General features: G+C 44.2%; 1 protein-coding gene across 1 annotated transcript; it reads right to left on the reverse strand.

Moving 5' to 3' along the window:
* Window positions 1-891: 891 nt before the first annotated feature.
* Window positions 892-3884, reverse strand: LOC134292368 (uncharacterized). The gene is made up of 2 exons (XM_062957042.1): window positions 3858-3884; window positions 892-3665 (listed from the first exon to the last, which is right to left on the reverse strand). Exon 2 carries the CDS (start codon window positions 2149-2151, stop codon window positions 892-894), a length of 1260 nt encoding a protein of 419 aa, XP_062813112.1. The 5' UTR covers window positions 2152-3665; window positions 3858-3884.
* Between the last annotated feature and the right edge of the window lie 9396 nt (window positions 3885-13280).

The raw sequence follows: 13280 nt of genomic DNA on the forward strand, positions 1-13280 counted from the left end.
CAGCAACCCAGTGATTCCGGCAATGAAAACCTCCGACAACATAATTTGGTCAAAGTTAGTAGAATTTCAGCTGCAATATCGGGGTATTCTTTAATGCAAGTCCATGAATGATTACATGGGGCCTGGATCTATCCTTGCACTCCCTGTCCCAGTTCAGCACTCTATAACACCTTGGGGGATGATAGTTGTGGTAGTCTGTCTCCCTCCAAAAAAACAGATTGCAAGCAGGCTGCAAGCAATGCAGGAGGCGACCACCAGGTGGAAGCAGCGAGCCACAAAAAGCAATGATGGGCATCACAGTGGATGGCAAACCCCTTGCCCTGGCAGTGACCCATGAGATCCGGCGCCTTGAGCCCTGTTCCCCAAGAGACCTTGGCACCTAGTTTCACCCGGCTTTGACTGATAGGCGTTGCTCCCCTTCCCGGGCCTGTCAATCACTCATGTGCCCATGATAGCCCAGGCAGGAGATGCTGCAGCTGTATAGACCATGGAAAGGCCAAGTTGGGTCCTGCAGGTGTTTTGGACTGCAACTCCCACCATTCCTCACAGCCTCAGGCCCCTTCCTTTTGCCCCTCGGCCGCTTAAGCGGCCGAGGGGCAAAAGGAAGGGGCCTGAGGCTGTCAGGAATGGTGGGAGTTGGAGTCCAAAACACCATGGTTTACACCAGGAAATATAATCCGATAATGGGACACACTTTACAAATGTCTATGGGAGTTGCAGTCCAAAACACCTGCAGGGCCCAACTTGGCCCATGCCTTGTATATACACTTTGGTTCAATATTCAGAAACTAGCAAATGCCTCTCTTTCCCCCCCCCCCCTTCCCTTCCCCTCTTGCTGCTTCTTTGAGCCGAAACGGATTGGCTTTAAATCTGTCACTGGCGGCTTATAAATTATCCATAAAACGCACTTTCGGAAGGGAAGCAGGCAGGCGAGGGATCTATATGGGCCGGGAGGAGCAATGGATGTGAGCTGCCTCTGAACAACCGTGCCCGCCGAAGAAAGAAAGGCCAAGCGCTCCCAGGGCCTCTTCTGGGTGTCATGCCCCGTGCGCTTGGGCCTCCCCGGACTCCCCCTCTGAGCTTGAGTAATGCTTCTGGACATAGATGCCTCTGAGCATGAACAGAGTGCCTTTGGACATGAGCAGAGTGGCTCTGAAACATAAATGTCTCTGAACCTGAGCAGAGTGCCCCTGAATATAAGTGCCTCTGAGCATGAACAGAGTGCCTCCGAACATGAGCAGAATAAATCTGAGCATGAGCAGAGTGCCTTTGGGCATGAGCAGAATGCCTCTGAAACTTACATGCCTCTGAGCATGAACAGAGTGCCTCTGAACATAAGTGCCTCTGAGCATGAACAGAGTGCCTCTGAACATAGCTGCCTCTGAGCAAGAGCAGATTGCCTCTGCTGAACATAGTGCCTCTGAGCATCAACAGAGTGCCTTTGAAACATAAATGCCTCTGAACCTGAGCAAAGTGCCTCTGAACATAGCTGCCTCTGAGCAAGAGCAGACTGCATCTGAGCATGAGAAGAGTGCCTCTGAGCATGAGCAGAATGTCTGTGAACCTGAGCAGAGTGCACCTGAACATGTGCCTCTGAGCAAGAGCAGACTGCATCTGAGCATGAACAGAGTGCCTTTGCACATGGAGAGAGTGCCTCTGGACATGAGCAGAGTGCCTCTGAAACATAAATGACTCTGAACCTGAGCAGGGTGCCTCTGAACACGTGCCTCTGAGCATGAACAGAGTGCCTCCAAACATAACTGCCTCTGAGCAAGAGCAGACTGCATCTGAGCATGAGAAGAGTGCCTCTGAACATGAACAGAGTGTCTCTGAAACATAAATGCCTCTGAACCTGAGCAGAGTGCCTCTGTACATAGCTGCCTCTGAGCAATAGCAGATTGCACTTGAGCATGAGAAGAGTGCTTCTGAGCATGAGCAGAATGTCTCTGAGCATAAGCAGAGTGGCTTTACACATGAGCAGAGTGCCTCTGAGCATAAACAGAGTGCCTCTGAAACATAAATGCCTCTGAGCATGAGCAAAGTGCCTTTGGACATAAGCAGAGTGCCTCTGAAACATAAATGCCTCTGAGCATGAACAGAATGCCGCTGAACATAAGTGCCTCTGAGCATGACCTGAGGGCACCTGAGCATAACATAAATGCCTTAAGCATGAACAGAGTGCCTTTGAACATAAGTGGCTCTGAGCATGAGCAGAGTGCCTTTGAACATGAGTAGAAGACCTCTGAGCATGAGCAGAATGATTCCGAACATGAGCAGAGTGCCTTTCAGTCTGCACGTTCAGCAGCTCAGTGCTTTAACATGCTGTGCCACCGGGGGCTCATCTATGTATATACAGTATCTATCTATCTATCTATTATCTATGTATCTATCATCTACGTTGGTACGTTCCTATCACCTATGTATATCATCTAGCTATCTATATCTATCATCTACCTACCTACCTATCATAAATCTATCAATCTATTATCTATCCATCCATCCATCTATATCTATCAATCATCTATCTACCTATCTATGTATTTATTATCTATCTTTCATCTATCTATCTATCTATCTATCTATCTATCCATCTATTAGTATCTATCTATCTATCTATCTATCTATCTATCTATCTATCTATCCATCCATCTATTTCTATCTATCTATCTATCTATCTATCCATCTATTTGTATCTATCTATCTATCTATCTATCTATCTATCTATCTATCTATCTATCTATCCATCTATTTGTATCTATCTATCTATCTATCTATCTATCTATCTATCCATCTATTTGTATCTATCTATCTATCTATCTATCTATCTATCTATCTATCTATCTATCCATCTATTTCTATCTATCTATCTATCTATCCATCTATTTCTATCTATCTATCTATCTATCTATCTATCTATCTATCTATCATAAATCTATCAATCTATTATCCATCCCTCCATCTATCTGTCTCTACCAATCATCTATCTACCTATGTATTTATTATCTATCTATCATCTATCTATCTATATATTTATCATCTATCTCTATCTGTCATCTATCTACCCACATAGCTATCCATCTGTCTGTCTATCTATCTATCTATCTATCTATCTATCTATCTATCTATCTATCAATCTATTATCTATCCATCCATCCATCCATCTGTCTCTATCAATCATCTATCTACCTATCTATATATTTATCATCTATCTATATCTATCTGTCATCTATTTACCCACGCATCTATCTATCTATCTATCTATCTATCTATCTATCTATCTATCTATCTATCTATCTATCTATCTATCTATCTATCTATCTATCTATCATCTATCTGTATCTACCTACCTACCCACCCACCTACCTATATATTTATCTATCATAAATCTATCTTCTATCTATATATCTATCAATCTATCCATATATCTATCTATCCATCCATCCATATCAATCATCTATCTACCTATCTATTTATTATCTATCTATCTATCTATCTATCTATCTATCTATCTATCTATCTATCTATCTATCATCTATCAACCTATCTATATATTTAACATCTATCTGTCATCTATCTACCCACACATCTATCTATCATAAATCTATCAATCTATGATCTATCTATCCATCCATCCATCCATCTATCTGTCTCTATCATCTATCTACCTATCTATCTATATATTTATCATCTCTCTGTCATCTATCTATCTACCCACACATCTATCTACTCTATCTGTATCTACCTACCTACCTATGTATATATCTATCATAAATGTATCAATTATCTATCCATCCATCTATCTGTCTCTATCAATCATCTATCTACCTATCTATGTATAGTTATTGTCTATCATCTACCTATCTATATATTTATCATCTATCTGTATCTATACCTATCTGTCATCTGTCTATTTACCCATCTATCTGTCTGTCCGTCCGTCCGTCCATCCATCCATCCATCTATCTATCTCTCTATCTATCTATATCTTGGTATCTAAGTATCTATCCATCCATCACCTACCTATTTATTATTATTTATCAATTATCCGGCTGTCATCTATGTATGTATGTGTGTATTTTCAGGGGTTGGGCAGAAAGGCTTTGGGGGTCTCTTCCAACTCTAGGATTCCATGATGGGAAGTGGTCCAGAGCTGCAGCATTGAATAATTAATTAATAATAATTAATCAGGACCCCCCCCCCCCTAATATTTCTCCCACCCCCGACCAAAGGCGGAGGGCTCTCTTTTCTGCCTCCCTCCCTTCTTCTGGGTCAGGAGAAAGAGGGGTCTCTCCCTGCCTCCCCCTCCCCTGTGACAACCCGATCCTCTCCGTGTCCAAGTGTATTGGGGGGGGGGGGTCTGCCTCCCTTCCTTCCTTCCCCTGCGTCAGAGAGAGAGAGAGAGGGAGGGAAGGAGGGAGCGCGGGAGAGGGAAGAGGAGGTCTATTTTTAGCCGGCTGCACACCCAGACAGAATGCAAAAGAGAGAGGGAAGGAAGGAGGGAGGGAGGGAGAAAGAGAGAGAGAGAGAATGAAAGGAGGGAGGGAGGGAGGGAGGCGACCCCGACTCATTTTGGAGCCTCCCCGCCCCTCCTGCTCGCTCTTCCCTGCGGCGCATCCACCCTTCTTCCCTTCCTTCCTTCTTCCCTTCCTCTTTTTTCTTCCTTCCCTCCTTCCGTCCTCCTCCTCCTCCTTTTTCTTTTCCTTCCTTCCCTCCTTCCTTCCTTTTTTCCTTCCTTCCTTCCTTTTTTATTCCTTCCTTCCTCCTCCTCCTACTCCTTCTTTTCCTTCCCCTTCCTTCCTTCCTTCCTTCCTTCCTTCCCTCCTTCCTTTTTTCTTTCCTTCCTTCTTTTATTCCTTTCTTCTTCTTCTTCTTCTTCTTCTTCTTCTTCTTCTTCTTCTTCTTCTTCTTCTTCTTCTTCTTCTTCTTCTTCTTCTTCTTCTTCTTCTTCTTCTTCCCCTTCCTTCCATCCTTCCTTCCTCCCTCCCTCCCTTCTTCCTTCCTTTTTTCTTTCCTTCCTTCTCTCCTCCTTTTTTTATTTCTTCTTCTTCTTCTTCTTCTTCTTCTTCTTCTTCTTCTTCTTCTTCTTCTTCTTCTTCTTCTTCTTCTTCTTCTTCTTCTTCCCCTTCCTTCCTTCCTTCCTTCCTCCCTCCCTCCCTCCCTTCTTCCTTCCTTTTTTCTTTCCTTCCTTCTCTCCTCCTTTTTTATTTCTTCTTCTTCTTCTTCTTCTTCTTCTTCTTCTTCTTCTTCTTCTTCTTCTTCTTCTTCCCCTTCCCCTTCCTTCCTTCGTCCCTTCTTCCTTCCTTTTTTCTTTCCTTCCTTCTCTCCTCCTTTTTTTATTTCTTCTTCTTCTTCTTCCCCTTCCTTCCTTCCTTCCTTCCTTCCTTCCTTCCTTCCTTCCTTCCTTTGTCCCTTCTTCCTTCCTTTTTTCTTTCCTTCCTTCTCTCCTCCTTTTTTATTTCTTCTTCTTCTTCTTCTTCTCCTCCTCCTCCTCCTCCTCCCCTTCCTTCCTTCTTTCCTTCGTCCCTTCTTCCTTCCTTTTTCTTTCCTTCCTTCTCTCCTCCTTTTTTTATTTCTTCTTCTTCTTCCCCTTCCCCTTCCTTCCTTCGTCCCTTCTTCCTTCCTTTTTTCTTTCCTTCCTTCTCTCCTCCTTTTTTATTTCTTCTTCTTCTTCTTCTTCTTCTTCTTCTTCTTCTTCTTCTTCTTCTTCTTCTTCTTCTTCTTCTTCTTCTTCTTCCTCTTCTCCTCCTCCTCCTCCTCCTCCTCCTCCTCCTCCTCCTCTTCCTTCCTTCCTTCCTTCCTTCCTTCCTTCCTTCCTTCCTTCCTTCCTTCCTTCCTTCCCTTCGGAGGGTCCAGGCCTTTGGTGGTCAGCAAAAGAGAGCGCGAGAGCGAGGCTGGGAGGGGCGCCTGCGTGGCTCCTGCGTGGGCTCTCTCCTGGCTCTCTTTCCAGGCACGTAGGCCGCGTCCTCTTTCCTTTCGGGGAGGGGGATTCAGGGGAGGGAGGGAGAGAGCGAGGAGGGAGGGAGGGAGGGAGGGAAGGGAGCCCCCTCCCCAAAAGAGGCAGGCAGGCAGGCAGGCAGGCAGGCACACACCTGCAGAGATGGGAAAGAGGGAGGGAGGGAGGGAGGGAAAGCAGCCTATCTGGTCCAAGCCCGGCCTGGAAACGCCCCCCGCCCCAAAATCCTCTGCCATTGAGACCCTGGAGGGAATTCAGGGGAGGGGGTAAGAGAGAGAGAGAGAGAGAGAGAGAGAGAGAGAGAGAGAGAGAGAGAGAGAGAGAGAGGGGGGGGGATTTATGATTGCAGGAGGAGGAGGAGGAGAAAAGGGAGGAAGGAGGGGGAGGAAAAGGAGAAGGAAAGAAAGAGGAAGGGAAGAAGGAAGGAAAGGAAAGAAAGAATGAAAGGAAGGGAAAGGAGAGAAGAAAGGAAGGAAGGAAGGAAGGAAGGGTTAAACTGGTGAAGGGAAGAGAAGAATATGAAGGGAAGGAAAAGTAGATGGAAGGAAAGAGGAAAGAAGAAAAGGCGGATTGATGAGGGAAGGAAAAGTAGAAGGAAAGGAAGGAGGGAAGGAAGGAAGGTCAAAGGAAGGGAGAGGAAAGGAAAGAAAGAATGGAAGGAAGGGAAAGGAGAGAAGAAAGAGAGAGGAAGGGAGGGAGGGAGGGGAAGACTGGTGAAGAAAAGAGAAGAATATGAAGGGAAAAAAGTAGAAGGAAAGAAAAAGGAAGGAAGGGAAAGGAGGAGAAAAAGAAGGAGGAGGAGGAAAAGGAAAAGTAGAAGGAAGGAAGGAAGGAAGGAAGGAAGGAAGGAAGGAAGGAAGGAAGGGAAAGGAGAAAAGAAGAAAAGGCGGATTGATGAGGGAAGGAAAAGTAGAAGGAATGGAAAGGAAAGGAAAGGAAAGGAAGGAAGGAAGGAAGGGAGAGGAAAGGAAAGAGAGAGACAAAAGAAGGAAAGAAGGAAGGGGGAGACTGATGAAGGGAAGGAAAAGTAGAAGGAAATAAAGAGGAAGGAAAGAAGGGAACAAAAGGGAAAGGAGGAGGAGGAGGAGGAGGAGGAGAAGAAGAAGAAGACAGGGGATTGATGAGGAAAGGAAAGGAAGGAAGGGAGGGAGGGAGAAGAATATGAAGGGAAGGAAAAGTAGAAGGAAATAAAGAGGAAGGAAAGAAGAGAACAAAAGGGAAAGGAGGAGGAGGAGAAAAAGAAGGAGGAGGAGGAAGGGGGATTGATGAGGAAAGGAAAAGAAAAAGGAAGGAAGGAAGGAAATAAAGGTGAAGGAAGGGAGAGGCAGGAATGGGAGAGGAAAGGAAAGGAAAGACGGAAGGAAGGGAAAGGATGAGAGAAGAAAGGAAAAGGGAGAGTGGTGAAGGGAAGGGAAGAAAAAAGGGAAGGGAAAGTAAAAGGAAAGAAGGAAGGAAGGAAGAAAGGGGAAAAAAGAAAGAAAGAAAGAAAGAAAGAAAGAAAGGGAAAGGGGAGAGAAGAAAAGAAGGAAATGATTGGTGAAGAGAAGAATATGAATGGAAGGAAAAATAGAGGGAAAGAAAGAGGGAGGAAGGAAGGATGAAAGGGAGGGAGGAAAGGTCAAGGAAGGGAAAGGAGAAAAGAAGGAGAAAAAGGGGGACTGGTGAAGGGAAAATAGAAGGAAAGAAATAAGAAGGAAGGGGAAGAAAGGAAAAGGAGGAGAGAAGAAGAAAAGTGGGATTGATGAGGGACAGAAAAGTAGAAGGAAAGAGGAAGGAAGGGGAGAGATGGGAAAGGGAAGGAAAGAAGGAGGGGAAAGGAGAAGATAAGAAGAAAAAAGGGTGGATTGGTGAAGGGAAAATAGAAGGAAAGAAATAAGAAGGAAGGGAGAGAAAGGGGAAGAAAGGAAAAGGAGGAGAGAAGAAGAAAAGTGGGATTGATGAGGGACAGAAAAGTAGAAGGAAAGAAAGAGGGAGGAAGGGAAGGAGGGAGAGATAGGAAAGGGAAAGAAAGAAGGAGGGGAAAAGAGAAGATAAGAAGAAAAAAGGGTGGATTGGTGAAGAGAAGAATACGAAAGGAAGGAAAACAGAATGGGGATGATGCCTGGCTTGACAGCAGTGTGTGTGTGAAAAAGATCCTGGAGTCCTCATGGACAGGAAGGTGAACATGAGCCAACAGTGTCATGCGGCGGCTGAAAAAGCCAATGGGATTTTGGCCTGCATCAATAGGAGTTGAGTGCCCAGATCCAGGGAAGGGGCCTGAGGGAAAAGAAAGGGGCCTGAGATTGTTGGGAATTGTGGGAGTTGGAGTCCAAAACACCTGGAAGGAGGGCCCAGGTTGTCTCATGCCTACTCTAGAAGGTTGAGAATGAATCACCTGGTGCTTTTATCTATCTTCTATATATATAAAAGAGTGATGGCATCACGGCAGCGGACAAAACAACAAAAGTAAACACCCCACAACCTCGAAAATCGACAGCACAACCCCTCATCCATGCCTCTAGGTTGATACAACAAAAAGAAAAGAAAAATAAAGTCCTAATTAGAGGGAGAGGAAGAATTGCTTTTATCCAGTTGCTGCCAGTTAGAAGGCTAAGCTCCTCCCAACTTGGTCTCCTAGCAACCCAATAAAAATAATAAAAACACTAAGAAATACTAAAAAATTAATACAATAAAATACTATAACAGAAAATAACTAAAAGTAATACAAGAAAATAATAAAATATAATAATTAATATATAAATAAATATTATATATATATACATATATAAATATAAATATAAATAATAATATATAAATAAATATATAATAATAATAAATATATATTGTTTATTTATTATATAAATATAACAAATAAACAAACTACACATCCCTAGTAGAAAACAGCCAGGCTTTGAAGCAGCAAGGCTATTCACTGCAATTCCAATTGGCCACAGCAACACGTGGCAGGGCACAGCTAGTATATATATATATATAAAAGGGTAATGGAATCACGGCACCGGACAAAACAACTAAACTAAATGCCCCACAACCTCGAAAATTGACAGCACAACCTCTCATCCACGCCTCTACGTTCATACAACAAAAAGAAAAGAAAAATTAAGCCCTAGCCACAGCAACGCGTGGCCGGGCACAGCTAGTTTCTTGTAAAGTTAGTTTGGAATAAAAAAGCCACAGAAACATGTTGAACAGCTATTCTTTCTCCTTTGAGTGGTGTAGGGAGCTCTCCATATTATGTTTAGACCACATTTCCTATTGGAGGTGTCAAGAGGTGAGGGCTTCAAGTCTCAGAGGTAAACCTGTATTATATATTTGTATTTCTTACCTTTCCACCTTCAACAATGGCTCTCAGGAATGGAGATGCATCGAATATCCAGAGCGTCTAAAACTTTTCATTTTGGGGATGGAAACTTCTGCTGGCTGGGGGTTTTCTGAGAATCGCCATCCAAAAAGGGAACTTTCTCACATTCTGGGTGTGCATCCTCACTGTCGAAATAATGCAGACTGACCCCTCCTTTAATTGAAACTCGGGATTCTGAGCCATGGCAGTTAAAGTGGGGTCAAACCGCATTTATTGTAAAGTGGAGTTGCACATGGAGTCCTGAAAACAAACAGAAAAGCTACAATGGCAAGGTGTTGTCGAAGGGTTTCATGGACGGAATTATTTGGTTGCTGTGATTTTTCCAGGCTATTTGGACATGTTCCAGAAGCATTCTCTCCTGATGTTTCACCCACATCTCTCGCCAGCATCCTCAGAGTTTGTGAGGTCCTTTGGAAACTAGGCAACTAGGAAACTAAGTTTATATACCTGTGGAATAATGTTCAGGGTGGGAGAAAGAACTCTTGTCTGCTGAAGGAAAGTGGGAATGTTGCAGTTAGCATTGAATAGCCTTGCAGCTTCAAAGCCTGGCTTCATCCTGCCTGGGGGAATACTTTGTTGGGAAGTGTTAACTGGGCCTGATTGTCTCCACAGATATTAAAACCCCACTTGCCTAGTTTCCAACAGACCTCACAACCTCTGAGCATGCCTGCCCTAGATGTGGGCAAAACATCAGGAGAGAATTAAAAATGATCATAGGCACTGCCAGTCTGATAAATATTTTGATAATGTTTGACAAATAACTTCAGTGGCCAGAGGTTATGGATATCTTTAAATGGTGCTTGATGTAAGTTTTAAATTGTTTTATTTGATATGTTAATTGGGTTTTTTTCATATCGGGATATGATATTTTAACTGATTATGTATTGTGGTCGGATGTATTTGTATGAATTTTATATGTTGTACGCAGGGCCGTAGCCAGAAAAAAAAAATTGGGAGAGGTTTTGAAAATGCTACAGGCCTGGTTGTACGCCACTTTAAATCCCACTCACGGGAGAAAAGTGGGATAGAAATGAATAAATAATAATACTTTTGTAACATGGCCATACAGTCCAGAAAACTCACAGCAATCTATATTGGCATGGTTTCTTTTTTGTCTCAAGTGATGTGTTTTTCCCATGTGATTTTATTGTATTCCATTGTATGACCCATTCACCATGGTCTAGGATGCAGCTTCTTAAACTGTGGCTTCTGACTCCAAATGGAGTCAATTTTGCTCAATATTGGGGTCCTGAAATAGTGGCAGCGGGAAGTTTTCTGTTTTAGACATTGACGTGAATTGGTTCTACAGTGTTTACAGTGGCCTCTGCAGAAGATGCTTCAGCTATGCTTCATAAAAAAGAAAAACAGCCTGTTTAGCAAGCCTTGCAAATGTTTGATTTTCATCCCTATTTTATTTCACGTAAACATTTCTCAGGTGGAAAGAGGTCACAAGTGGAAAAGCTTAAGAAGCCCTGCTCTAGGATATATCTGCTTATCCACCTGTCTGCTTGGGTGTAGAAAGAATGCAGTGTAACACCACTTGGACTTTCATGGCTCCATGCTATGGAATCGTGGGAATTGTAGTTTCACAAGGTCTTTATCCTTCTCTGCCAAAAAGTGCTGGTGCCTCCCCAAACTACAACTCCGAGGATTCCACAGGAGTGAGACATGGCAGTTTAGGTGGTGTCGAAATATATTAATTCTACAGTGTATAACAGGCATGGGCAAATTTGGGCCCTCAGGTGTTTGGACTGCAACTCCCACCATTCCTAACAGCCTCAGGCCCTCTCCTTTTCCCCCTCAGCCACTTAAGCGGAATGATTCAGGGTCCAAGGAGGAGATGGCTTTGTCTTGTCAGTGGTGGTTTATTCCTGTCCCCTTGCAGGGAGAAATAAGCCCTTTATGATGGATGATTAAAATGTCCAAAGGTTTCCTCCTTCCCAATATGGCCTGGCTTTTGCCCTCCGAGGTCTGCTGAGTAGGAAGTCCATTGTTTTATTCTTCAAGAGGTGATCATGGCAATCCGTATTAGTAGCACATGGCCTAAGGCATCCTGATGATGCTCAGGTCAGGATGGGGTGCCGGCCAAAAGTTCACATCAGGGTCACAATGCCTCTTTTATAAGGGGCAAGATATCATAAGAAATAATAATAAAGATAATACAAATAATAAGAAATAATAAAAATTGATAGGAGACACATGTGGGACCCATTATGGGGGAGAAACATGAGATCCAGCATCCCCATGGGTTGGGAAACAAATGCAGTCAGTCCTATGAGGTGTTCAAAAGGGCTCCGACCTCCTTTTGCGTTTCTTATAAGGGAAAAAGAGGGAATCCCAGAGGTTCTCCATCAGCCTAGGCAGGCAAAAGGCTTGTTGGGGTTCTTCTTAAGACTAGGAAGTGGCACAAGGAATACATAGGGTTAAGTGGCTGAGGGGCAAAAGGAAGGGGCCTGAGGCTGTTAGGAATGGTGGGAGTTGCAGTCCAAAACACCTAGAGGACTACAGTTTGTCCATGTCTGGTGTAGAACACAGTGCATTATGCCCAGAATCCCCTATTGGAGTGGGGGTTTCTGGGGGTTGCAATCCAAAGAAAAAGTAACTTCCTCAACCAAGAATCACACCAGAGTCCTTGAAGTTTTTTTCCTTTTTATATTTACAATATCATTTTCCATTTCTTGCAAGGTTTTAAAAATGTGTACAGCATCTCAGACCCCCCAGCCTCCCCCTCTGCACCCCAAGTTCCTTTTTTCCCCCCAGGGAGACCCCCCCAAAAAAGGTGTCTGTCTGTTCATCCACCGTCTAGAGATCATAACAAACAAACAAAAATAAAAAGAGCACCACCTTTGTGTTTTGTTGAAATCTTCCATAAGCGGGGAGGAGCGGGGAAAAGAAGGTCCGGGGCTCTCTTTCTTGGGGGGCAGATTAGGCGAGGAGTCTTTCTGAGGTTCTGGGGATGATGGAGCGGGCGGGGGGCTTTCCTTGAGTCGGCGGTGCAAGAAGTGTCCATTGTGGGGAGGTCCGGAAAAAAGGGGTGTCCTTCTTCCCTTCCCCAAATCGTCACCCCCTTGGATCCCAAATCTAAGTCTCATAAAAATAGATTTCTCTCCAGTTGCAAGGGAGGCAAGGGGAAAATATGGCCAGTCTTTGTTGTTCTTGGCAATCTTATATATTTTTTGAGGCAGCGGGGGTCATTGAGAAAAGCGAGACCCCCGTTTCATGGTTTGTCATTTCTCATTGCACGGAGAGGGCGGGAAATGCGGCCACCTTGATAAGTCGGGAAGCGGGGCAAAGCAGTGGCCCCCAATACTTTCCAGCGGGCCCCGTTTGGCAGAGAAAGGGGTCGTCGGATTCACTGAGAATGAGGAGGGGGGTTGTCGAAGGCTTTCATGGCCGGGATCACAGGGTTGTTGTATGTATTCCGGGCTGTCTGGCCATGTTCCAGAAGTATTCTCTCCTGACGTTTCGCCCACATCTATGGCAGGCATCCTCAGAGGTTGTGAGGCATGGAGAAACTAGGCAAGGAAGGTTAATATTTGAGAAGACAGAAATGCTTGACCACTCCAACAACTATCATGTCAGACTACACAGAGAGGCCACTGAAATTCACAACTTCACCAGAAAGGAGGAAACCATGAAAATGAACAAAATCTGGCTACCAGTATTAAAAAACTCAAAAATCAGAACAGTAAATAAGAAGCAACACTCTGAGACATGGGAACCAGGGGCAGCTAACAAAGGATGCCTCCAGGCAGAAAGTAGCCAGTAGATGAAGCCATTCAATGCAAATTAGGGTGATTAACTGCAACATTCACGCTGGCCTTCAACTGACAAAGAACTCTTCTCACACCCTGGACTTTCCGCAGAGTTTCCGAGTTTCTCCATACCTCACAACCTCTGAGGATGCCTGCCATAGATGTGGGCGAAACGTCAGGAGAGAATACTTCTGGAACATGGCCATACAGCCCG

This window comes from Anolis carolinensis, chromosome 6, assembly GCF_035594765.1.
Source record: "Anolis carolinensis isolate JA03-04 chromosome 6, rAnoCar3.1.pri, whole genome shotgun sequence".
Taxonomy (NCBI): domain Eukaryota; kingdom Metazoa; phylum Chordata; class Lepidosauria; order Squamata; family Dactyloidae; genus Anolis; species Anolis carolinensis.